General features: G+C 48.7%; 1 protein-coding gene across 2 annotated transcripts in view; it reads right to left on the bottom strand.

The window, feature by feature from the left end:
* The window catches only part of Lats2 (large tumor suppressor kinase 2), a 55,045-nt gene that overhangs the window by 8,510 nt on the left and 20,511 nt on the right, over positions 1 to 26,024 (bottom strand). For both annotated transcript variants that reach the window (XM_028870406.1, XM_028870409.1), the window contains exons 3-4: positions 4,522 to 4,654; positions 1,454 to 2,754 (exon numbers count right to left, since the gene is read on the bottom strand). In XM_028870406.1, the coding sequence (XP_028726239.1) occupies positions 1,454 to 2,754; positions 4,522 to 4,654 (1,434 nt within the window). The remainder of the gene's footprint in view (positions 1 to 1,453; positions 2,755 to 4,521; positions 4,655 to 26,024) is intronic.

The raw sequence follows: 26,024 nt of genomic DNA, 5'->3' as shown, positions 1-26,024 counted from the left end.
CAGGGAAAGCCACTACTACTACTACTAAAAAAAAAAAAAAATTGTGGAAAACATTCCTGGAATTTGTAATCTAGTGTTTTAGTAGTTCAAAGAAAACAGGAAACAGGTAATGAATCTGGACCAACAGGAAATGAAAACACAAACTTAAGTTTTAGAATTTGAAATGACTGGCTCGTGCAATGTAATTTACTATCACAATTAAATTTAAAGTAATGTCATAAAAATTACCTTCTCTAGTACTCTACAGTATCAATTATAGAATGTTCAAAACACTATTTTACTGGAGTAGGAGAGATGGCTCTGTGGTTAGGAGAACTGGCCACTCTTCCAGAGGACCCAGGTTCAGTCCCCAGCACCTACATGGTGGCTCACCACTGTCTATAACTCCAGTTCCAGGGGATCCAAAGCCCTCTTCTGGCCTTCACAGACACAAGCAAATATACATTCAGGCAAAACACTCATACACATGAAAAGAAAATATATCTAAATTGAAACCAAGGTTGGATAAAGCACAGGGACAAATAACCAAATGAATGGAAACACATGAACTATGAACCAAAGGCTGAGGGGCCCCCAACTGGATCAGGCCCTCTGAATAGGTGAGACAGTTGATTGGCTTGATCTGTTTGGGAGGCATCTAGGCAGTGGTACCAGGTCCTGGGCTCGTTGCATGAGTTAGCTGTTTGAAACCTGGGACTTATGCAGGGACGCTTGGCTCAATCTGGGAGGAGGGGACTGGACCTGCCTGGATTGAGTCTATCAGGTCGATCCCAGTCCTCGGGGGAGACCTTGATCTGGAGGCGGTGGGAATGGGGGGTGGGCTGGGGGAAGGGGAGGGGGGCAGGAAGGGAGAGAACAAGGGAATCTGTGGCTATTATGTAGAACTGAATAGTATTGTAAAATAAATTAAAAAAAAATTAAAAAAAAAAAGAAAAAAAAATGTATCTAAAATAACACACACACACACACACACACACACACACACACACACAGTCTCCTGGGCTGGGCACTGTGGAACATACTTACAACCCTGGCATCTGAAGCTGGGGCAGGACTGGGAGACCCATTTCAATGGGGGCTACGGATGAACAAGCCGTCTCAAAGAAGCAAACTAAAAGCACTATTTATTACTCTGGATCAATGGACCACCAATATTGCATTTCTCTCTAAAAATATCTAATTTAGGAAACTTTTTTAAACGTTCTTTTAAAATGTTAATAGCAGGTAAACCTTGTACTTTCTTTAAAAGTAAGGCCACACCACACTGATCAGTTTGCTGATGTACTTGTTAGACAGGGTCCTCAGGAGGAAAGCAAAGGGAGACCACACACTGTGGCTTCTCCCAGCGCCTGGCTCATGCCCATGTCTATGAGGTGGGCGTGTGGTGAAGGTGCCTATCTGCTGCTGTGGACAAGGAAGCTGGGAACAGAGTAAGAAGGAAGTGAGAAATTACTTTGGCCATTTCCTGCTCCAGCTGCAGCCTCCGGCTGACCTTCTGCTGGTAGGTTTTGATGACATTCTCCACGTGTTGTTCCATGAAGAACTTGAAGGCATACGGGGAGTAGCTCTTGATGCGTGACTCTCTCTTCTCCTCATCCCTGCTGTTCTTGCGGACCGGCACCGGGGAGGTCTGGATCTGCTTCTTGTCCCTGCCAGCTTTGTCTCCCTTGGCGCCCTTGTGGCTCTTGTCGCTCCGTTCCTGCTCGGCGGCGCCCCCACGCAGACTCTGCTCCACGCCGGTGCACAGGCTGTCCAGGTCCAGGTTGTACTGCTCGGCCTTGCTGGGCAGCAGCAGGTGCTTCGGGTAAGGCGGCGGCGGGCACCTGCGCTCGGAGCCACCGTAGTCCACGTCCAGCGGGTGCTGGCCCGGGCTGCCCTCCTTGGTCTCCAGGCCCTCGGTGGCAGGAGCTGTGGGTGCAGGCACCCAGGCAGGGTGTGAGGGCCCCACGGCTGTCTGGGGCTCGGGCCGCAGCACACGCACGCTCTTCACAGGGTGCAGGATGTGAGCAGCTGTCACCGCGGTGACCGTGTTGGGGGCGGGCAGCGAGGGCTCGGGCTGTGGGTTGCTGAAGGAGTTTGTCCTGCTGGGGGCCGCCCGGAAGGCCACGTGCTGCCGGGTGGCCTCTAGACCCTGCTTCTGCATCGAGTCGCGGCGTGCCAGTGGTGCTGCCGACCAGGACACTGGGGAGCCCAGCTCATACAAGTCGGCGGCGTTGAGGCTGTTCCTGGATGGCGCTAGCACTGCCTGTGGGGGGCTGTCGCCGGAGAACGTGGGGCCCCGGGCACCCAGCACATGCAGTGGGTGGGCCCCGGGTGCCACAGCGGCCGGCTTGTGGTGGGCAGTAGTGTACAGCCCAGCGTGGGCAGGGAAGGCGAGGCTGGCAGGAGGGCCGCCCTGGGCTTTGGCCAGGCCGGAGTAGGCGTCTGGTGGTGTCTTGCTCTGGAAGGAGGGGCTGCGCTGCACCCCGTATCCCGGCTGCTCCGCTAGCAGGTGAGGACGACCATAGTGTGTGCCCGGAAAGTGCGCACCTGCCTCCACCGCTGCGCTGTAGCCTTTGGGAGGGTGCTGGTGACCAGGGGTGCTGTGAGTGCTGACCCCAGGGAAGAGGAAGTCTAAATATTGCCGTGGCATCTCCTCCAGCGCGGCGGGGCCCTCATAGTTTGCAGCACCCAGCTGGTGGTAGGATGGGAATGCTTCCCCCGGGCCCTCGAAACTGGGCCTCCGTGTCACCGGGGTGGGCACCAGGCCCTTTCCTACAGAGGAAAGAGTGAGAAGTCAGCCTGAGAGCACGTGGGACCCGTGGGCTGATACTTGCAGGCTGGTCCTCACACTAGCCTTATCTTTGGGGTTGGGCAGATGTATAAGGTCTTCTACTGCGAGTCCTGACAGGGTGGGTCCTGCCCTGGCAGAAACCAGTCTCTCTAATGTGGCATGCAAGGTAGGGGGAAATGGATGATGGGGCTAAAGGCCAAAGAGCATATGGAAGGTCATGGGTCGGGGGTACGGTGCCCTAAGAGGACACAGCACCCAAGGTCAGTCTCCAGACACGATAGGGGACTACCTGGACAGTCAACTTTGTTGTCTCCATGACATGCAGCTATTCTGGGGAGCCAAGTTTTTGTACTGTCATGATTTCCAAAGGGCAGGACTGCACCCATTTCTTTTCACTTATTTTCCAAACTAAAGATTTTCTGGGTTTCTGCCTTTATTAACGACAAACAAGGTAATAGATACCCAGCACTCACTAAGAACAAAACCATGAAGAGGAGGTGGAGAAACAAACGGCTCAGTGAGTCAAGAGTGCAGAGGACGGAGTTTGGTTCCCAGCACCCATACCCCGTGGCTCCCAATTGCCTGTAATTCCAGCTTTTGGGGACTCTGCCCCTGCACGGCATTCCAATTGACAGCATGTGCATGCGCGCACACCCCCCCATTAAAAATAAAAACCTTCTAAAAACTCCTTAAAAACAACCCCAAAGAGTCCCTCTCTGCAAACACCCAGACACGTGGGTGGCTGATTCCTTATTCCTGGCTTCTCCATTTTGAAAATCTTTCCTCATTTAAAGAGGATGCCTGGAAAGGACAAAGGCTCCTTTCACTTCCCTACTTGGATTCCTCTGCTCTGCCTGATCTGACAGAGGACCCTGACACCCAAAGGCTGTGTCTTATTCACTCTAGGGATAAGCCCCATGCCATCCCCTAACATACCCGACAGAAATAACCCAGCAGCCTTGGCACCGAACAGGAGTTAGTTGACGGGTGGCTCTGTGTACCTGACTGAGCAACGCTACTAGCACACCACACCTCAACCAAGCAGGAAGGCAGCTGTTACAGAGCTGGGCCCTGTTTCCCTGCGGCACTGCTCCCCAGGACAGACCCCAGAATGCCAAGAATCCATCCGAGAACAATGGCCAGTCAGAGCCGGTGAGAGAAATTTCTTTTCTCAAGAAACCAGAACACAAACACTTTGAAAGCCCTTGAAATGTCCTCATTCACCAGGGGAGGCTTTACCCCGGGTCTGCCACCAAGCAGGGGATTACATACATTCGTTATTTTACCCAGGAATCCACAGGCTATCTACTCCACCTAGGAGAGGACCATCCTGACATCTGGGGAAACAGAGTGGGCATCCCCTGTCCCTTCCAGGGCTGAAACACTGCTCACAGCTGCAGACCTTGAGAGCTGCCAGCTATCAAATGTGAAAAAAGGTTTTTGGAATTGATAAGTCTCCCTTTTCAAAGACACCTCCCCCCCCCCCCCCCGGCCCCAATAAAAGGATTTAAAAAGTTGAACTTTTTTCTTCCCCCTTTAAAGATGGAAAAATTCAACAGACACATAAACCCTCTCAACAGTAACACAAGCTGCCATGGAGAGGTGTCAGAGGGTCAGGTGAGCAGCTAGGTTAAATTCCAGGACTGACCGACTACCTGTGGATCACCCCACCACCCCAGGATCAACTTTCAGGGGCAGGCCTGCCTCTCTGGGTGGGGCCTGCTCTCAGACCACACCGCCAGCCTCACCTGGGGAGGTCTGCTTGATGACTCGCACAATCTGCTCATTCCTGGGGTCCAGGTAGCCCATCTTACTGATGTACTCCAAGGCTGCTTCAATACTTCTACTGCCTGTCTGCTTGAGAGCTCTGCCAGCCATCTCCTAGGAAGAAAGCAAGGGATATCATCGATGTCTTCATCATCATCATCATCATCATCATCATCATCATCACCACGCCGCCGCCGCCATCTTTACTACAACAAAGTCACTGGTGACTCCTCTCTGTGGCTGCTGGGGCCCCCTGCCAGGTGCTGCAGATGACCTGGAGCACACATAGCAGTTGCAACCATCTACACATACCACACCGTGCACCCAAGAATGTGCAGGGTCTCTGATGGTGGGTCTGAAAGAGACTCAGGCTCTTTAGAGAACTCCAGTGACCACTGGTGGGTCCAGAATGAAGTAGCATGGCAGTAGGAAACTGGCCTTGATCCCAGCTCCTCGGCTCTGTGCTAACTCTGGAATCAGTGGAAATGCACTGGATGGGAGCAGGGAGAAACTGCTGAAGCCATTTATGAGATGCTTGCTGAATGCCTCCTGTTGACAATGACCTCTGCCATCTACAGCAGTTAGGGAGTACAGCAGTCTCCGAGAAGCCCCTACAGCTCTGTTCGCACAGGGCATGTCCCTTAAAAGTGTTTGTAGAATAAACACACAGCGGGAAAGGGCAGGTAAAGTAGCCCGAGTTAAAGAGATGGCTCCCTTCTCCCCAAAGGTAAGACATGGCATAGGACATGCCCTTTCAAGGACAGATGTATTTGGAGAAGGTGGAAAGTCTAAGTGGAGAAGGTTACCCAGGGACGATGGGTGAGACAGAGAAGCAGCTGTGGGTGGGGCATGCTGGGATGGTGGTGGCAAGACCCAGGAGCATGTGATGTGACAGGGACCCCCATCTAGGGTGGGGCCACCCTTGGTTCTGCTTATTTACAACACCAAGGGAACTTTCAAACAGGGACATACATAGTGTGAAGATGAACTGGGGGCCACTGGGGGTGCAGACTTCAGGCACTCTGGGGCAGAGATGACAGAAGCAGAGGGGCAGGGCAGGGCAGCGGAGGCCCTGTCTTTAGGACTGGGAAGGCGGCTCAGCAGGCAAAGGCAGCAACAGAGGCTTTGGGGGTTTGGGGGGAGGGTACCAAGCACTGTAAAAGAGAAATGTGGGAAGAAGGCACTGGAAAGGGGCAGGATTGGGGAGACCCTAGCATGGGAGCAGGGGACAGAGGGGACACACAGAGGTCTTCAGCAGTAGGCAGTCCAGCTGTGGAGCAGAGAAATATTGTGACTAGAGAGCACGGTCCTCGCTGTTCCTGGCCAGGCCCGATGACACCTCATTTATCCCGGCTCGCTTCCTTAGGACTGGGAGGAATCAGCTGGGTATGGGGGCACGCTAGGTAGGCACATCTCTGTATGTTTGAGGCTAGCCTGCTCTACAATGCACATTCCAGGACAGCCAGGATTACACAGAGAAACTGTCTTAGGGGGAAAAAAAATGAGAAATCTGGCAGGGTCTAAATCTCCACATTATACAGCTTCATCCACCCACTTCACACAGTGCCTAGAACAAACCAAGCGCTTACTACTCCCCATGTGATCATCCAACATTAAATCATGTTCTCTGTTCCTGGCTGTGTGACAGCTGAGTGGTGGGACAAAAAAAGGGGGGGGGGTGGACTCCCTGTAAAGTCCCTGGCCAGATCTGGGACTCAACAAGACAGAGGGCCAAAGGAAGCAAGGATGAGCCCCGATGAAGGTCTGAGGGGCCGCTACCTAGAAACGGGGGGCAGCAGTGAGAGCTGAAGACGCAGGCTGGGAAACAGTGGTGGGGAATCCATGAGGCGGTACTTTGCCTGACGGAAGAGGCAACGTTCATCATCTGGAATTGCCAAGGAGGAGGCAGCAGAGGTCTCCTCACCTGGAGCCGGGGGATGACACCTCACCTTCCCTACTTCATGGCTAAGCTATGCGATGAGGTCATGTCTGCACAACTCTCAAGGACTTGGAGGCTGCTCTAAGACTGCATCTCAGCACACCACTTGGAGTCTTTTGTTCCCACTAAAAATGTGCCAAGTGGAGCTGCCCCTAACCACAGGCCTTTGGCACTAAGAGGCTTTGTGTGAACGACTCTGTCTCTTCCAGGGCATGTTATCTGCCTAAGCTCCTCACTTCCAGGACTTGCCGACAGCCAGGGAATGGACAGCAGGAGAAAAGGGCTTGTCACCTGGACAGGAAGCCGAGCTCCCATGACTTCAAGATCTGTGACTTATCCAGGAGGAGTCTAGCGAAGCCTTAGGTGAAGACTTGGAGTGGCAGGCATGTTTTAAATCACGAACCCAAGTGGCACTCATGAGCCAGCGTGTTTATAAATAAAACCTGCAGCCCTGCCCTTTGCGTTATCTCCATCACCACAGGGTCAGCAAGTCTGCAGTTTCTACAGAAGCTCTCAAATAGGCTCCTGTACATATTCCAAACGATGACGGGCTTTGGGTTTGTTCTGTGGGGCCTCACACGTGACGGCAACGCTCCACCACTGAGCTCCACCCCGAGCGAAAGGAAGCCCAGAATCTGTCCCTAAGTCCACCAGGAGCACAGCTCTCGGCGTGCAAGGACAATACATACGAAGTTAGGATGGGGTGTGGCAGGAGGTCTCCAGAGGACTGAGGGAGGCGAAACTCCAGCAGAGGAACCCGGCGTTTCCCCTTCCCTTCTCAGAGCACTGAGCCAGTGTTCTGAGTCCTGATCTAGAACCGTCTATGGCCACTCCAAAAAACAGTACTGAGATCAGATACAGAGGCAAGCTACTCAATGCGTATGTGCACACATGTGTACACACACACACACACACACACACACACACACACACACACACACGAGCGCGTGCAGGTATCACTCTTTGCTGCCAAGCAGCCGGGCAGCCTTCACAAGTCTTCTGTCTACTCCGAGCATCTGTTTCCTCATCTGGGAAGTGAGGCTACCTAGGGCTCTAGGGATCGAGGGAGGTGACTGGTGTCCCGTGTTCCAGGGCCATTTCCACATCAGCTGCTACACTTCTCTCGTTTGTCTCTGGTAGAAAATATAAAGACGACGTCTGTTGATTTTAAGTGCATTTCGAATCAAATACCTCTAATACTTCGTATTTTATTCTTTTAACCATAATTACATAAGACAATGTGTTGAGCTCCTTCTACCAGGCCTTAATACCTATCTCTGGCGTTGTCTAGGTCACCTCAAGGCCAGCTTAGGCTCATGGAAACGGCAAAGCCTTCCCTCTTGGTCCCTATGTGAATGGTGACAATGTGTACAGAGAATGTCCGCCATAGATTCCTCCCCACCTTCCATGATTACTGCCTGAAGACTACTCCACTGAGATTAGCTAAATCTGCTTCCTTGGTCCAGCTGAACACCATAAACGCTGCCTCCTTGTTTATCTACACGAAATAACCACATCTCCTTGCTCAACTGTATGCAACAATTCTGCCTCTGTTCGACTGTATACAATAGACACACCACAGCTTCTCCAGCTGGGAGCCCAGACTTCCCCAGGCCGGCTTCTCTGTTGTTCTGGGTCTGGCTGGTTATTGTTTCTTCACTCCCTTGCCCTGCAGCCCTAGTCAGGCCGAGTCCCTGGTTCTAAGAACCCCACCATCCCTAGGCAGCAGGCGCAGCTGCTTCTTGACTGATGTCCTCCTGCCAGCCTCTCAGGACTGTCTCTCACGTGAGGGCATCTACCCAGCTTCGGAGCTGTTCTGAAAAGTGCAGCTTCACTTCCTGTCCTCCCTGTCCAAGCACACCTCAGGCTGGGAAGCCCTGCCTCGTCAGCCTGGCTACCCACATGTCAGGAACCAGCCAGCTGGGAGGCTCCCATCATACTGGAAACGCCAGTGAGCTCTCTCTCTCTCTCTCTCTCTCTCTGTGGTTCGCTTCCCCACCACCAGTGAGGCCTGTGGGACTGCTGGAGGAGCAAGTCTGTTCTCACAGGTTCACCCAGCTCACAGGCAGGCAGAAGCCGGGCTGACAGTTGCTATACAGTGTAATGGTGTTACTGGCATCCCTTGTGACTGCAAGTTATTTAAATTCAGTGACAATTTATTATGTATGAAGGAAGGAATTTCCTTTGCAGATCCTCTCCCACCCCTTCCTGGTGAGGAAGCATTTTTCAAACGTTAGCAAAGCCATATCCCATGCTTTAACATTCCAACAATGAGGTTTGGCTGAGAAACTAGAAATGGAGTGCTCTGGCCTTGCTGGGTCTTCCAGGCCTTGTCTCAGTCTGTATCTGCCTGTTTCTGGGTCTCTCACAGAGCTTGTGATTTTCGTCCAAGGTTGGGAGAAGAGTGGCTAGGTCTGCAGGCCATGGTGACTGTTGTTTCAAAGCCCAAAGGATTCCATTTACTGGAGAGAACAGAGAAAGAAAGGGAAAAAGCGCGTGGCTGCCCAGGCTGGGGTGGAGTGGAGGGAGGCCAGAGATGCTCAAGTCGTGGCTGAGGCCTCCTGCTCCACCCACTGTCCTTCTCAGGCTGACTCTGCCTTTCTCTCAGTGGCGTCCAGGAACCTTCTGGAAGCACAGAGGAACACAGTGTTTCAGAGTATCCCACTGACAGTTGTCAGCCCTAACCAGAAACACAGCCCCAGGGGGACCCATGTGAAACTCAGGGTGCCCACCCATCTCCCTGCCTTTGTGCTTTCTGGAGAGAGCCTAGAAGGCTCAGCAGGGCTCTGAGAACATGCTCCAGAGAAGCCAGAAACACAGGGGAGAAAATGGAAGCAGTCTTGGCAGCTTCCGTGGGTGGACGTGAAAGGAAAAGGAGTTACTACCTCATACCTGTGCGGCACACGGAGCGTGTCTGCCCAGACAGCAGCCTCCAAGCCTGCAGGGGAAGCTGCAGCTCACGCATCTTACCATTTTCTTTTTTGTTGTTATTTTGTTTGTTTGTTTGTTTGTTTTGAGAGACAGGGTTTCTCTGTGTGACAGCTCTGGCTATTCTGGAACTAGCTCTGTAGACCAGGCTGACCTTAAACTCACGGAGATCCACCTGCCTCTGCCTCCCGAGTGTTGGAACTACAGGTGTGCTCCACCATGCCCGGTCTTACCCTTTTCTTTAGCCTTGGGGCTGTGTGCTAAACACTGCTGAGGAAACTATATTTTCAAAGGTAATTGATATGTAGGGAATGAGGAAGAAATGTGTTCTAAATCTAAACCAACATGAAAAAATTGTCAGCCTTGCCAATGATCAAAGAAACACTAATAAGGCAGTATCTTCTAGCTTGTCAACACCAAAATAAGATTAGTAATTATTAAAGAAGAAAAAAAAGGACTGGTATAGATTCACAGCCATGGTGTTGAAGGTTGTAGAAACCATAAAGCCACTTACAAGCAAAAACATTTTAAGAATAAAAAGTTTTGAGCTGGAGCAAAGGCTCAACACTTAAGAGCACGTGCTGCTCCTGTAGGGGACCCAGTTTGATTCGAAGCGCCCCCACAGTGGCTCACAAACACTAGGAACTCCAGTTCCAGGGGACCAATGCCCTCTTCTCACACCAAGCACAACGTGGTATACAGACAGACATACAGGCAAAACATGCATGCACGTAAAATAAAACAATAAAGACTAAAAAATTACTCTTCTAGTGCGATGTTTCAGGAGGAGAAGGTGTAGGCCACCAAGACTGACGGCCTGAATTAGTGGAAGGAGAAAACCAGCGCATGCAGACTGTTTCCACACATGCATACCCCACCCTACGCCCGAAACAATTTAAATATTAGTAACATTTGATATATTAATAACACTGACATATCAAAATTTACTTTGCGGCTAATTTAAATGAGCCATATTTAAAAAGCCTATCTCCATAATGCTGTCTGTCAAAGTCTAGATTCAGAGCCGTGGGGGAGGAGTTGGAAAGAGTCTGAATTTCTAGGAGTGGGGAAGCTGATTATTATTGTACTCTCAGAGCACACACAGCGCATGCGTGGAGAAGCCTCCACAATCACAATTCTATCAGCGGATACTTGCAGAATATCAATGTGAACAAGGGTGGGAACACTCACTGTTTCTTGGTAACAACCAAGGGGGCTTGTGAACAAAGCTTAATTAGAACACGAGGAAAATAAATCTGACTTAATTTGCTTTCATTTTGAAGTAATAGCATTTTTAGTTAAAGATAAGAACATTTACTTACATCAAATCTCACTGTAACAAAAACTGCCTATGCTGTTTTTATTTCCTAATTATGGATGGTCAGATCACAAAAATTCTCCAGATTAATGAATCTGAAGAGTGTGAGACAAGTAGCCACAAAGTTCCTCCCAAGTCTATGAACTCCACGACTGGGAGATGTTTGAGAAAAATAAAGAAAAATCTCTGCCACCACGGATACAAGAACCTAGGGTTTTGTCGACGGAAACCCATCCACAACCCCTACTAGCTTCTACACAGCTACATCCATACTCCAGGGACGAGAGTCCGTATTTCTATTCTGGTGCCCCTGGCTATGTCAGTGACCAACTGAGCACCAGGAAGTCCTCCCCCCCCCCCCCCCCCCCACTCTGTCTGCACAAGCCGAGGCTCTTCTATTTGCTCCAAACAATAGACTGGCATGAAGCAGTTCTTTGCCAGTTCTGGGCTTCACCCTCACGAAGCCTGGCTGCTTCCGTTTCCCCTTCTTGGGTCCATATAGCTGGACACCAGCTGCCCCAGCCGGCCCGCTGCCGCTCTGACCCATGAGTGGAGCTATTGTGCCCGGCCAGCGCCAGCTGGGCAGATGGGACGGAGCGACCCGGAAGGCCAGCAGAGAGCAGAACTGCCCAGCGAGGCTGAGTCAACCTCGAGTCACGAGCAAGGATAAAGGACCGCTCACTGCGCTTTTGAGCCGTAGGATGGTTTATTACGTGGCGCTGACTACTGACAACCACCGCTTTCTCTGTGTGTCATCTGGAAATACATCCACCTGCTGATCTTAAATTTTGAACGGTTTCATCTCCTAAGTTTTTACCTGGATAAACTCAAACCTGCTCTTCAGGTTAAAGTATTTTCATCTTGAGACAGAGGTAGGTGGATCTCTGTGAGTTTGAGGCTAGCCTGGTCTACAGAGAGAGTTCCAGGACAGCCAGAGCTGCATAGTAAGACTCTGTCTCAAAACAAACACACAAACAACCCAAAAGATTCAAATATTTTCTTAACAACCCAAAAGATTCAAATATTTTCTTAAAAAGAACTGATACTATTAACCGACTATTACCATGGAATGAGACAATAACGCAATGCTGACTGCTGATGAATTAGTGAAGTCAGAAACTAAGTCTTCACTTTAGTGTAGTCCAGTCTACACTCCTCCAGTAAACAGTGCTCAAGGGTGGACAGTCTGAGTCTTTAGGGGTTCTAAAGTATCTAACGGAGTTAACACTCACCTCAAAGTCACTGTTTTATTTTCATTCTTTTTCTAAAGGTATGTCAAACTCTATTACTAATGTCCACTCTTTGTGAAAAAAAAAAAATGCACTTCCATCTTTAAAAAGTGAAACCAACAGAAGATGGACCGGCACCAACAAAACCACTCAGGCAAGCGAGAACCGACCTCTACCTGTCCAACCCAGTCACAGCTGCAGCATTTAATGAACCATCACGTTCTAAACAGCATGCGGTCCACTAGGGAATGAACGTGGGCAAACGCACAGCCAGCTACTCCAGGCACAGGGAAGCAGCTCCTCCGCCAGCTGCAGGCAGGAAGTCCTTGGCTCTAACAACGCCAGGTGACATCAACTCACCTGAGACTACATGAGAGCCTCCCCCAGCAGGACTGACCTCCTTCCCAATCCTTCCAATCAAGACATCCCTACTTTTAGGGAATACACTACTCTATGACTCACCAAAACACACACACACACACATACGCACACGCACACACCTGCGCGCCAAAAAACAAAAACAAAAACAAAAAAAACAAAACAAACAAACAAAAAAACCCAAAGGCAAATACACAAAATCCACAGAGGGAACGACTATGCACCTTACTTTCAGTGGAAATAGCCTCTTAAAAAAAAAAAAGAAAGAAAAGAAAAAAGGAAAGAATCTACATGGAGCCAGGCCAGAACCATCAATGAGGGACAGAGCCCACCAGGAACCCCAGTGCAGCCGGCACGGGAGAGGTACATCCCAGGCAAAGGGAAGACAGATCCATAGAAAAGGAGTGCCAAGGAAAGTTCAAGAAACCACCTGCCAGGTAGGCAGACGCCCATTCCTTCCTACCACAAGAGGCAACCCAACAGCAAGCAGGCAGACAGCGCCTGTGGTGGGCCTAGCGTGTCAGACGGGGATGTAGCCAGGCAGGAGCCAGGAGGCGAGGAAGTGGGCCTCCAAACTACCACCTAAAAGATGACCTGGACAGCGGGTTCTGAAGGAAGGTGATAGGGACGGGAACCACAGCCTTGCACAAACTAGGCAGGAATTCTACCACCGAGCCCAGCTGCCGGCCCTAGTTAAGTTCTTCTGTCCTTTTCAAACACTACAGTATGATTTTAAAGTGAGAACACATCAGTAGGGGCTGTTACTTGTGTTAGATTGAGCCCGTGGGAGTTACACCGCCCAGGCTGGTCTTGAACCTCTGGGCTGAAGTGATTCTCCCATCTCAGCCTTCCCATTGTTTGTTTATCGAATGCGCGGAATCTCTGCAACAGCTCCCACAGTTTTGTTCAAGACTCGATGTAACTAACTACACTAGTCAGTCTCTTCTCTGACTCGGTTGCTGCCAGTGGACCCTCCGGGCACACCTATCAAGAACAGTGACCTGGATACTGAGGGTCCTCTTAGAAAGAAGTATTCTGGGCAGGGAACAAGCATGCCAGGCACTCGGCCTGTACAGACAAATCCAGCCAGCCAGAGAGACCTCATGTATGGTCCTGAGAGATGGGAAGAAACAGATAAAGTGGCTTTTTAAATAATGGCCTGGGCCAGTGAGATGGCTCCACATGTAGATATGCACAGACCTGACGACCAGAGTTCAGTCCCCAGATCCCACAAGGCATCAGGACAGACCGACTCCCAAGAGTTGTCCTGACCGCCACATGCATATCATGACGCAAGCCCAAACTCATGCATACAAACACAAAATACAAAAATTACAATTAAAGAGGCCTGAAATGGATGTGATGTATGTGTGGGAACCAAGATAAAAAGGACCTTCCTATAAAATAATGAGGAGGATCAATCATGCATAGCTCCGCCTACAGCTTCCTCCATGGCGACTGCCACCAATATTTGAATTAGTGCCTCTGGTTCTTCATCTAAGGCACACTGAAAGCTTTCAGGATTGGGGAAAGGACAGGGACAGGGATCTTATGCAGTGATATCAGATGAGACTCTCTTGAGAGTCCGTATTATTTATACATTCAGAAAATAAAGGCAAAAGGTGCCATTAGCACACGTCCTGCCCCGTGGCATACACACAAACAAGTCTCTGCTGCTGCTGGAACTCAGGCCCCTCCCTTACCTGTCCCCTCTCCTGACCCACCCACTTAAAAGTCACTGGCCACCTCTGCCATACCATGCACTATGTTTAACTCCCCTTAGCTGCCATTCCTTGTCCGCCTGTGTCCTACCTAACATCCTCGTGACTATGATAAATCCCTTTGGACGTACAAACAGACCCCTAACTTCCACCAACCCAAAGGCTAAGAATGCCATCAGATGGCATCTAAGGCCAATGGCTGAGATCCTCCTGCTCTGCCTACCTGATGTTTCCACCGGCGAACTTTGAGGTGCCTTGGTTTATGACTTTCTTTATTCTGTTACTATAAAATTTCATGACACCATCACCAAGCATGGAACATGTATTTGGAGTAACCTAAATTTCTGTTCCAGGGCCATAGTCACTCTGATTCTGGCTCCAGAATAAATATATCCTACTCCCTTTGAGGTGAGAGCTGTGTTTCCACACCCTCAACTAAAAGAAACAAGCCTATTGCTCTCTGGAGAGTTATCCGAGAGGACAGAGGTGGGCAGCTGGACTGACAGACAGGTGCAACATCACACAGGGCAGTGGTCTTACCACCTATCCAGCCGCCACGGCCAGTCTCCACCCTGAGCTGCAGATCCAGAGGGTTCTCCTGTGGGGGCTTCAGGAGGGTCTTGCCAGTCCCAAGAAACCTCTTTGCCTAGCTCCAGCTGTTCCAGACATTGGGTCTCCCTGGGCGGCAGAACTCCTCAGAATGACTCAAGTCCAAGACATGCTTAGAACCAAGAACTGAGCATGGTCCCTAATTCTCCTTACTCTAAATTGTGGACATTTATCCTTCAAAACCAAGAGACTGACTCTCAGTATGAGCAGTCATTTCCGAAGACAGGGAAAGTCTGAATTTTCAAAACCTACACAGGAGCTGGAGTTCAGTGCCTGTGCTAGCAAGGGCAAGACCCTGGCTCCACCCCCAGGACCTTAATAGAAAAACCCGAACCCAAATAGTCAAAGAAACTGTATGTCAGTAAACACGGAACTTCACTCCATGAAACACAAGCGATGTCTCACGCCCATTACGTTCAGGATGCCCGAGAGCAGTAAGGCTAGGGACTTGCAGACCCCGAAGAAAGGAGACGTGTGCCAAACGCAGGCCAGAGTTAAAAACACTCAAAACTGCATAGCCCCGGTACCATGTCCACCCCTCTTGGTGACTGTCCCAAGCAGAGACAGGCAGCAGACTGTGTTCAGCGTGTCTGCAGTGAAAACCAGACGACCTCAACGTCCACCACCACGACAGTGGAAAGGGCAGTGGAGCACGTGTCCCCAACACACAGTCCACCAGCTAAACTGAGCCGGCGCCATCCACCAACACGCATAAATTGTAACCACACAATGAAGAGCGCAGATCACAAAGTCCTACTGTATAAATCACAGTTTGCCTCGGAAGAACAAGCCAGAGCACAAGCTGGTTGAAGAGCCTGGAGGAGGAAGGCAGCTTTGGGAAGTAGGCACACAAGAAGGGCACAGCCCTGGGCACATGCCACAGAGCACTTGTTTGAAAAGTCTCTGAAATGGGCAAGAAAGATGGCTCAGGGGTTAAGAACACTGGGTGCTCTTGCAGAGGACCTAGGTTTGATTCCCAGCACCCATTTGGAAGCTCACAATTATCTGTAACTCAGTTCCAGGGAATCCGATGCCCTCTTCTGACCTCTGCAGGCAAAAGATCATAAACATAAAACAAACAGCTCTGAAGCAGGGCTGGGGAGATATTTCAACCAGGAAAGCTCCTGCCTTGCCAGCAGAAGGATCTGAACTGGATCCTACTACACCTTCAAGGAAAGCAAGGTGCAGACACGTGGCCTTGTAATTCCAGCCCAGGGGAAAACACACAATTGATCCCTGGCCTCCCTGGCCGGCCAGCCTGGCCCACCAGCAAGTTTCAGGACAGTGAGGAGACAGTCTCAACAACAAAGCGGACGGCACCTGAGGAATAACTAAGTTGTCCTCTGGCTCCGAGTTTGGCTTATGGATAAAAAATAGGGGGGCTGGAGAGATAGCTCAGCGGTTAAGAGCACTGCCTGCTCTTCCAGAGGTCCTGAGTTCAACTCCCAGCACCCACATGGTGGCTCCCAACCACCTCTAGTGGGATCTGGTGCCCTCTTCTGGCATAAAGTTGTACGTGCAGATAAAGCACTCATATACATAAATAATAAAATCTTAAAAAAAAAAATAGCCAACATCCCAAACGTCTCTGATAAGCAACAGTCTGCAATCTTTTCAAAAGAATACACTGTTGTTGTTGTTGTTGTTGTTGTTGTTGTTGTTGTGATAAGGAATAAAACTGAGTGACAACTATTCACAGCTAGTGTTAAGTAAACAAGGATGTCATCATCAAGGGAACATAGATGTGATCTGCTGCACAGCCAGTCCACAGCCAGAGGCAGCCTTCCAGGTACGGGGTATGGGGAGACCGTTTGCTCTGCAAGCCTGAGGCTCTGAGTTTGGATCTCCAGCACCCATGTAAAAGGCGGGTGCTGTCACAGGGGTAAGGGTGTGGAGAGAAGCAGATCCCAGGAGTTTACTAACTGAACCAGTAAGCAAAAAGAAAAAGTTGGAGAAGACAGAAGACAGAATTCTAGATAGGAACACCACAAATCACTGGACTTCAAGAAAACGTTCCAACACAAAGCTAGAACAGGCAGTGCATAGAAAATGATTCTACCTTTTGTAAAATTAAAAATCACAGCACTGAAAAATGTCAACGTGACCAGGGTGGCTCTCTCACGAAGTGGCTGTGTGAAGCACACACAGAAATGAACACGGGTGAAGCAGCGAGCCGGCCAGGACCCGGGGCTTCCCGCCTCATCCCACTCTTAGCTTTGTGAAGCATCTGCTCGGCTTCCCAAGCCCCAGTCCGGATGTCAGCTCCGGCTCAGTCAGAATCCGAGTCCCTGCATCCCCTACTGGCCTTAGACACGCATGAAATCTGCGTTCTGTCCCTCTGCTGCACTGGACCATACTGAGGCGTCACTTCTAACAGGGCATTGTGGGGCTTTGCTTTTGTGGAGTTTTCTTTTGTTTGTTTTCGTGTGTGTGTGTGTGTGTGTGTGTGTGTGTGTGTGTGTGTAAGTGTGAGTGTGTGTAGAGGACAGGGAGTGACATTGGCTATCTTACTCTGTCGCTGTCCAGCTTATTTTTACAGGTCTGGAGCTGACTAGTTCAGCTAGACTGGCTGGCCAAGAATCCTGGTTCTACCTCTCCATGGTTGGGATTACAAGTGCACACTGCTGTGCCTGGGATTACAAGTGCACACTGCTGTGCCTGGGATCACAAGTGCACACTGCTGTGCCTGGGATCACAAGTGCACACTGCTGTGCCTGGGATCACAAGTGCACACTGCTGTGCCTGGGATCACAAGTGCACACTGCTGTGCCTGGGATCACAAGTGCACACTGCCGTGCCTGGGATCACAAGTGCACACTGCCGTGCCTGGGATCACAAGTGCACACTGCCGTGCCTGGGATCACAAGTGCACACTGCTGTGCCTGGGATCACAAGTGCACACTGCCGTGCCTGGGATCACAAGTGCACACTGCTATGCCTGGGATCACAAGTGCACACTGCTGTGCCTGGGATCACAAGTGCACACTGCTATGCCTAGCTTTCACAAGGCGCCTGAGATCTGAACCCGGGTCCTCACGCTTGCTAGCAAGCACTTTATCGACGGATCCTTACACTCCACTCTACCCACACTGAAGGGGGGCCGTCGGGACGAAAGCTCACACTACCAGTCTCCAAGTGGAGGGCATTTTCTGAGCTGCCTCTTCTGGACAGCTAAGTGACTCCCTGTGAGAAGTCACAGCAGGGTGGTCCACACTCTCCGCTGCTGCTAGGAACCTCTGCCATGTTCCAGGAATTTTAACACCTATTGTGCTTCCTCCCCCACGAGTCTGGAAAAATCCAGGGGCTAGCTAGCTGGCTGCTGTCAAGTTCAAAGCTCAAACAAAACAAAGCTAAAGATTCCAGGACAGAGTGCTGTGTTTACTATTGTTCACTAAGTGCCCAACTCTTCTAGGAGACTTCCGATCTACTGCTGGTCCCGACTTCACCATTATTTCAGGACCCTCCCCCACCCTACTACAGTTTTGCAGACAGTCATTGAGCAGTGTCTAAGCCCTCCAAAACCTACAGAGAAAACAGCCGAACGAGGGGCCCACGGGATGAAGCGTGTCCATGAAGGGCCAGGTGTTGCAGTAAGCTGTCAACCCCGCCAGCATCCTTGGAAAAATGAACATTACAAGCCACACTTCCAAGTGGCAAGAGCCAGGCATGGTAACACAACATGCAATCCCAGCACTCAGGGGGCTAAGGAACAATGACCCAGGGTTCAATTATGCCTGGGCTACGCAGGGAAACCGTGTCTCAAACAAACAAAAGAGCCAAAACAAAAATGCACTAACACTGCACCCAGAAATACGGGTGGGAGGTGGGGGCAGCCGGGGCGGGGGCTGCTCTAAGTGTCGGCTTCATCAGAAACAACTAGTTCCAGGAGAGTCATCTTTTTCAGTGAGGGACTTTGTGGTCTCGGCTGTACCTTGGGTTGAGGTTATGGCTCAGTGGTAGAGCCTCTGCCTTGTATTCAGCTACATTTCTTTCACACGAAGCCACTAATCAAAGTGGGTATGGCACCTCACACCTATAAAACCAGCAATAAAGAGGCAGGAGGGCTAGCCTGGACTACAGAGCTTTAACCTTGTCTCAAAAAAGGAAACACACCTATTAATAATCAAACACTATGAAGCTCTTTTTCTGGGAAGTTGAGGACACAGCTCTGCGAGCAGACACTCTCTCTGCACATGGCACTCCATTCTCGTGCTGGGCTAGCTTCGGCCCCTTAGAAGAGTTCTTGCCTGCTTAGCTGGTCAGATCATCAGATAGGAGCTGCAGGGAGAGCGGGGCTGTCCAGCAGGGCTGCTGGATGACCAGAAGCACCTGGGTTGTGTGTTTACCCCAACCCACCTAGGCAGTAATTAATGCGCTTGAGGAAATGCTAATTATGTCTATTAAAAGTGAACAAACACTGTTTATTCATTCCAAAATCTGTGCAAAGAGACCAACTTTTTGTAGGCAAGACCCAAAAGCCAGTGGTGGCGCAGGCCTTTAATCCCAGAACTCAGAAGGCAGAAGCACAGGCAGACAGATCTCTGAGTTCAAGGCCAGCCTGGTCTACAAAGTGAGTTCCAGGACAGCCAGAGCTGTTACACAGAGAAACCCTGTTTCAAAAAAAAAAACAAAACAAAACAACAACAAAAAAGAGATCAAAAAAGAGAAGAGAAGTTATGCCTGGGTCACAAGAGGTACCTGGGTACCTGGGACACCATGCCCAGGAAGGCTTCATCTGTTAATGTCCCTTGCCGTTTATGGACACCTCTTGTGTTTCTATGGGAACGGTCTATTTACTCGCTGGTGACTTTTTTGCCTTGTTGCTCCTGTTGCTGTGATAACACCACGACCAAAAGTGACTTATAGAAGCGAGAGCTTATTCTGCTCTACAGTGCAGAGGGAGACTCCCTCATGGTGGGAGAAGAAGCAGAGGGCACACTGGAAATGGGGGGCAAATATAAACTCTCAAGGCCTGTTCCCGGTGACGTGTTTCCTCCATTTAGCAAGGACCCCTGTCTTAAAAATCCCATGACCTCCCCAAACAGTAACTGAGGACCAAGGACAGGAGCCTGTGGGAGACATTTCTCGTTTAAACCACCACACACAGACAGCATTCCAACATCTGTGGACCAAGCATTCAAAGAGACGAGCCTGTGGGGCCATTCTCATTCAGACCGGCACAGAAGGACACTTCCAAGATCCCGTGGCTTTCCTGTCTGTTTTCCCACAGCTACGTGACAGCAGGAGGGCATTTAGTCAGGATCCCAGTGATTCTCTGCAGCCAGCCATTTATATGAAACAAAGTCCAGTACTGGAACTTTCTAGCCACTGAAAGCACCATGCCACTGGGTTAAACCAACCCTGATGGCCTGCTGCTACCACGGTTGCCTTAGCTGATGCTACCTAAGCACCAAGCACAAGCTCATGGAGCTGACAGGAAGGAGGTGCTCTGGAACAGAGACTATGTGCCTGATCGTCTCAGCCACCAGGGAGGCTTCCCAGCGATGCTCGCAGTGTGCAGCCAGGGAAGGCTGAGGTGTGCACGCAGTGCTCCCAGGTCCTGCAGCCTCAACTGTCTGTCAGAATGGCTAGGGTTGTCTGCCCGGCAAACAAACGGTCAAATTCACTTCCTGGAAAAACCCGATTGCACAGTCGGCATGCCTTCCATAAAGTCCAATCTGAGCAATGAAAATAGGCATCAAGCCGGGCGGTGGCGCACGCCTTTAATCCCAGCACTCGGGAGGCAGAGGCAGGCGGATCTCTGTGAGTTCGAGGCCAGCCTGGGCTACAGAGCAAAATCCAGGACAGGCACCAAAACGACACAGAGAAACCCTGTCTCAAGAAAACCAAAAAGAGGGAAAAAAAAGAAATAGGCATAATAGTGGAAAGGCAGAACAATATGCTACAAAGCCAGAGAGAAGAAAAGGAGAGAATGTTTATTTGCTGAGGGGCTAAATTCATCCATTCAACCAAACTAAAGCTCCTTCCTCAGAAATGTACAAGTAACAGTAGCATCATCCTCTACCTCCAACAGCCCACACTGTTCTAAGATCTTTAAGAAAATGAAGCTGGTTTTAGAAAGAGGTTCAGACAACACATGCTGTCTGGTGGAGGAGGCCAGGCCATAAGCTCCATGAGGGCTCCTCAGGTCCTCTCATGAGAACCAGAGCTCTGTCAGTGGCTACTATTCTAGGTTCAAAGTGGACAGCGCAGCTGTCAACTGCCCCTTCAGATGTCAGAGTTTGGGATCAATGGATTCAATCAGCCTTGATCAAGAATATTCCAAAACTTGGTGGGGCAGTGGCACACGCTTTTAATCCCAGCATTAAGAGGTACAGGCAAGCAGATCTCTGTGAGTTAGAGGCTAGCCTGGTCTACATAGTGAGGCCCTATCTCAAATAATTAATTAATAATAATAATAAGCGAGCTAGGCATAGTGGTGAATCCCTTTAATCCCAGCACTCAAGAGATAGAGGCAGGTGGATCTCAGGGAATTCAAGGCCAGCCTGGTCTACAGATTGAGTTCCAAGAATGTTACACAGAGAAACCCTGTTTTGAAAAAACACATACACACAAAAAAAATATGTCTCAAAATATACTGGAGAAAAGACAGCTGAGAAACTGAATATCTATATGCAGAAGAATGACACTAGACCCCTACCCTTTTCTCTGTTTAAAAAAAAAAAAAAAAGGATCAAAGACCTTAATGGAAGAGCTAAGAGTTCAGAATTGCTAGGATAAAACAGTTTAAGATATAGACACAGGCATGGCTTTTCTGAACAAGGCTCCAACAGGCCAAGAAATAATTGATGAATGAGATTATGTGGAATTAAAAGGTTTCTGCATAGCAAAGGAAGTATCAGAGTAAAGAGACAGCTTATAGTGTAGGAAAAATAGCTTTTCTAGCTATACACTGAACAGGAACTTAGTTTCTAGAATCCATAAAGAACTAAAACAAAACACCTAAACATCTACAAAACCAAATCAATCAAAACAGGAGTGAGTACCTGAAAGTTTTCTGAAGTACAAATGGTAGAGACATATTAAAAGGTTCACCGTCAGCAATCATCAAAAATGCAAATGCTACTCTAGTCCACTTATTCAGAATGGGGATCATGACGACAAGAAATTACAAATGCTGGTGAGGATGTCCAGGGTGAGCAGAGCTGCTGCATGTCACCTGGTGCAGCGCCTGTGGGAAAGAAAGAGAGCAGAGCTGCTGCATGTCACCTGGTGCAGCGCCTGTGGGCGTAAGTGTGGAAAGTCCACAGGAAAGCTAGAAACAGAAGTGCTCTGTGATCCAGCCCTATCATTCCCGGGTTTCCCCCACAGGAACCTAGGTCACATACAACAAGCATATCTGTGCTCACTGAGGCGCTATTCATCATAGCCAAGCTATGAACCAGCCTAACTGCCCATCAATAAATAAGAAGAGACAAAGGTAAACACAGAGGAGTTTTATTAGGCCATACAGAAGAACAAAGTCACATTTGTTTAAAAAAAAAAAAAAAAGATGTGGATGCAATTTGAGATCATCTCATGCAACAAAATTAGCCAAGTTCAGAAAGATGTCAAGTTTTCTCCATTTATAGAATCTAGTCTTAATCATATGTGAATGAAAAGGGTTGAGAAGATGCTTGAGGTACAAGTGTGAGGACCCGAGTTTGGGTTCCTGGAACCTTGCAAAGCTGTAGCAGCATGTACACATGTCTGTGATCTCAGTGCTGCTACTTGGGACATAGGTGGAAGACACAGGAGAAGCCACATACTTGCATGCATCTAGTGTATGTGTCCAAAAGGAAAATGAAGACTACGACCTCTACAAACATGCATGCCCATACTGCCTACATTCACAACTACTACACATGTGCACATACACACTGTAGAGCACATGTACATGCATATATAATACAGATCATATACTAAAAATTTTAAAAATATGAATATAAGACATGTAAGTAGAAGGAGAACTTGGGGCATCAGAAGGAGGAGAGACAAAGGATAATGGAGGGTATGATCAAAGCGTACGATATATATATACAAAAATGTCACCATGGGCCGGGTGGTGGTAGCGCTCACCTTTAATCCTAGCACTCAGGAGACAAGCAGGCAGATCTCTGTGAGTTCAAGGCCAGCCTAGTCTACAGAGTGAGTTCCAGGAGAGCCAGGTCTGTTTCAAAGTAGAAACCTTGTCTCTTTTTTGTAACTTTGAAATCTTCAAAAGAACTATGGTAAAGCCATTAAGCGAATTAACACCACGGAAAGATCTGCTTTAAACTACAAACTGCTTAGGACAATTTTGAGATGACTAGCTGAGATGATCCAGCCTGACAGACTACATGAACAAGGACTTGAAACAAGCCCTGCACTTTCTCATTATGCAGCGGCTGGACAAATGATACAGGACTTGACAATTAACCCCAAAATTTCTTTTCAAGATTCCCTAAAGATATCTTCACCCCTAGAAAGCAAAAAGAAAAAGAGAATAAGATATGAGATAGATCATTGAATCCACTTTGATCAAAAAGATAAATAATAGGATAAATAGGTAGATCATTGAATCTACACTGAAGAAAAAGGGGAAGATATAAAAATGACAAAAGGTAGACTACTGAATGTATTATGAAAAGAAAAAAGAGAGAATATGGATATGATAAAATAAAAAGGGAGATTATGAAATCTACTTTTAAAAAGGAACTACTTGTTTTAAATAAGATAAGTAATGAAATTTTTTTGGTCTGAGTTTATCAGATGTTACTGTACTAGACATTGTTAACATATAAAATGGAGTTTTTATCTGAATCTGTCAAATATTAATGGACTAGACATCATTAATGTAATTTTTGGCTGTATATATTGTATAGTTTTTCTTGTATTAGTTATAAACTTTCTTTAATTTTAGACAAAAAGAGAGGAAATGTGGTGGTAATGTGTTCCCCAAAATACTGTGTACCTTAATAAACAAACAAACAAAAACCCCCACTATGGAACTTATTGTTTTGTACAATGAATATGCTAACTGAAAAAAATGGCCTGGGCTTTCATCATGTTATTCACTAAATAACAGAATGTAACAGCTGCTCAGTGCTGAGGATGTAGCTCAGTGATAGAACACCAGCCAATGCCCAAGATCCCGGTGCAATCCCAGTTCAAGGCCAACCTGGGCTACCTGATAGACTTTGTATCAAAACAAAACAAGATGAGATGGTTCCGTGGTTAAGGGCACTGACTAACTTTTCTTCCTCATCTCTTCTATGCACCCATTTTGCAATTGGCACAGGGTTTAAGGGCTGGGGATGGAAGGACTTGAACCTGAATCCTAGGTGGACCATCTCTTCTATGCTGACAAAGAGAAGAACGCTCCTTAATCCCTATGTGAAACACGCTTAACTGTCAACCAAACCTCACCATGTTTTAAAAAAATGTGCACGCGCGTACGCATATGTGTGTGTTAGTGTGTGCGCACGCGTGTGCGTGTGTGTGAGCGTGTGTGTGTGAACGTGTGTGTGCGTGTGTGTGAGAGAGCGTGTGTGCGTGTGTGTATGTGTGTGCGCGTGCGTGCATGCGTGCATGCGTGTGTGTGTGTGTGTGTGTGTGTGTATGTATGTGTGTGTGTGTGTGTATGCGTGCACGCAAGAGCACATGTGGAGGTCAGAGGACAACTTGTAGAAGTCAGTTTTCTTCTACCATGTGGGTCCTAGGGATCAAGTTCAGGTCACCAGGCTTGGCCACAAGCACTTTTCCCTACTGAGTCACCTCACAGTCCCCTTGTCATATACATCCTGAGCATCAAAGGCCATGCCTGCAAGTAACTGTTTACTATCGTGACAGCTGTAAGGTCTTAAAACATGAACTGTACAAAGGAAATTATTTTGTATTTTTTTGGTTGTGAGCCTAGCCTTTAATGGTTGAGCCATCTCTCCAACCTGAAAATTATTTTATATTTTTAGTTGAACTTTTAAATACTTTTTTTTGGTAGCACTGACTGGCCTGGAACTCACTATGTAGACCAGGCTGGTCTTGAGTTCACAGAGACTCACTTGCCTCTGCCTCTCAAGTGATCATTTCTTATTTTTGAGATAGGACCTTCACTTTGTAACCCAGGCTGATCTCCGACTTCAAAGGGCTGGGATTACAGATATGTTCCACCACGCCCAGCTTGGATAAGCATTTTAATCTCTCAAACATAGCTGAAGATCTTCCTGGGTAATAAAAGTGGTGGTTTTTGAGTTCAGGCCTCAGGATGTGGCCCAAGCTGACCTTGACCTTTCAGCTTTTATGTGGTACTGGGCATCCAAACTCAGGTCTTCATCACTCACAGCAGCCTTATACCCACGGAGTCATCTCCCCAGCCCACAGTCTTGATTCTTTGTCACTTAGAGTAGTATACTTAAGTGTTTATGAGGGACATCATGTCAGTATTTGGCTTTAAAATACCTAGATACTATACCTCAATTGAAGTTTGTTGTTGTTTTTATTATTATGTATACAGTGTTCTACCTATAGGCCAGAAGAGGGCACCAGATCTCATTACAGATGGTTGTAAGCCACCATGTGAGTGCTGGGAATTGAACCCAGGACCTCTGGAAGAGCAGTCAGTGCTCTTAACCTCTGAGCCATCTCTCCAGCCCCTGTTGTTGTTTTGTAATCCCAGAGACAGATGAAACAAGAAGCAGAGGGAATACTGTTTAAAAGCCTAGTAAGTAAGAATAACTGTCTCGCCGGGCGGTGGTGGCGCACGCCTTTAATCCCAGCACTCGGGAGGCAGAGGCAGGCGGATCTCTGTGAGTTCGAGACCAGCCTGGGCTACCAAGTGAGTTCCAGGAAAGGCGCAAAGCTACACAGAGAAACCCTGTCTCGAAAAACCAAAAAGAAAAAAAAAAAAAAAAAAAAAAAAAAAAAAAAGAATAACTGTCTCTGGGTGCTGGGCTGGTGGCTCAATCTTCCTCCGAGAGAATGTTATGTTGTATTAAGTGGGAGGGGACAGCTCCCTCCACCCCTTGGGCGCGGCTGCCCAGCTCCATAGCTCAGGTACCATGCAGTGTACCACCGACAGCATCACCTCCTAGGTTTCAGATAACGGTGGACAGACTGGCGGAGGTGGGAATCCCTGTACTTCCCAGGAGAGGGACTCTACGAGGGTCCCATGCACAGCACCCACACAAACAGGAATTGGGAAGACTTCGAGGCCAGCCTGCACTGAACCAAAAGGCCACAGACACCACAGGACAGCGGGAGTGTGACTGTGTGGCTGAGCAGGGGACTGCAGTCCAGCTGGAATGGCAGTGTGGGGAAAGCTAGAAAGGATAAGGTCACAGAGCTTGGTGATGGTGTGCGTGTGTGTGTGCGTGCGTGCGTGCGT

Source organism: Peromyscus leucopus, chromosome 9 (assembly GCF_004664715.2).
Source record: "Peromyscus leucopus breed LL Stock chromosome 9, UCI_PerLeu_2.1, whole genome shotgun sequence".
NCBI classification, from domain to species: Eukaryota; Metazoa; Chordata; class Mammalia; order Rodentia; family Cricetidae; genus Peromyscus; species Peromyscus leucopus.
Note: the sequence above shows the minus strand (reverse complement) of the source record. Positions and strands in the feature narration are given on the sequence as shown.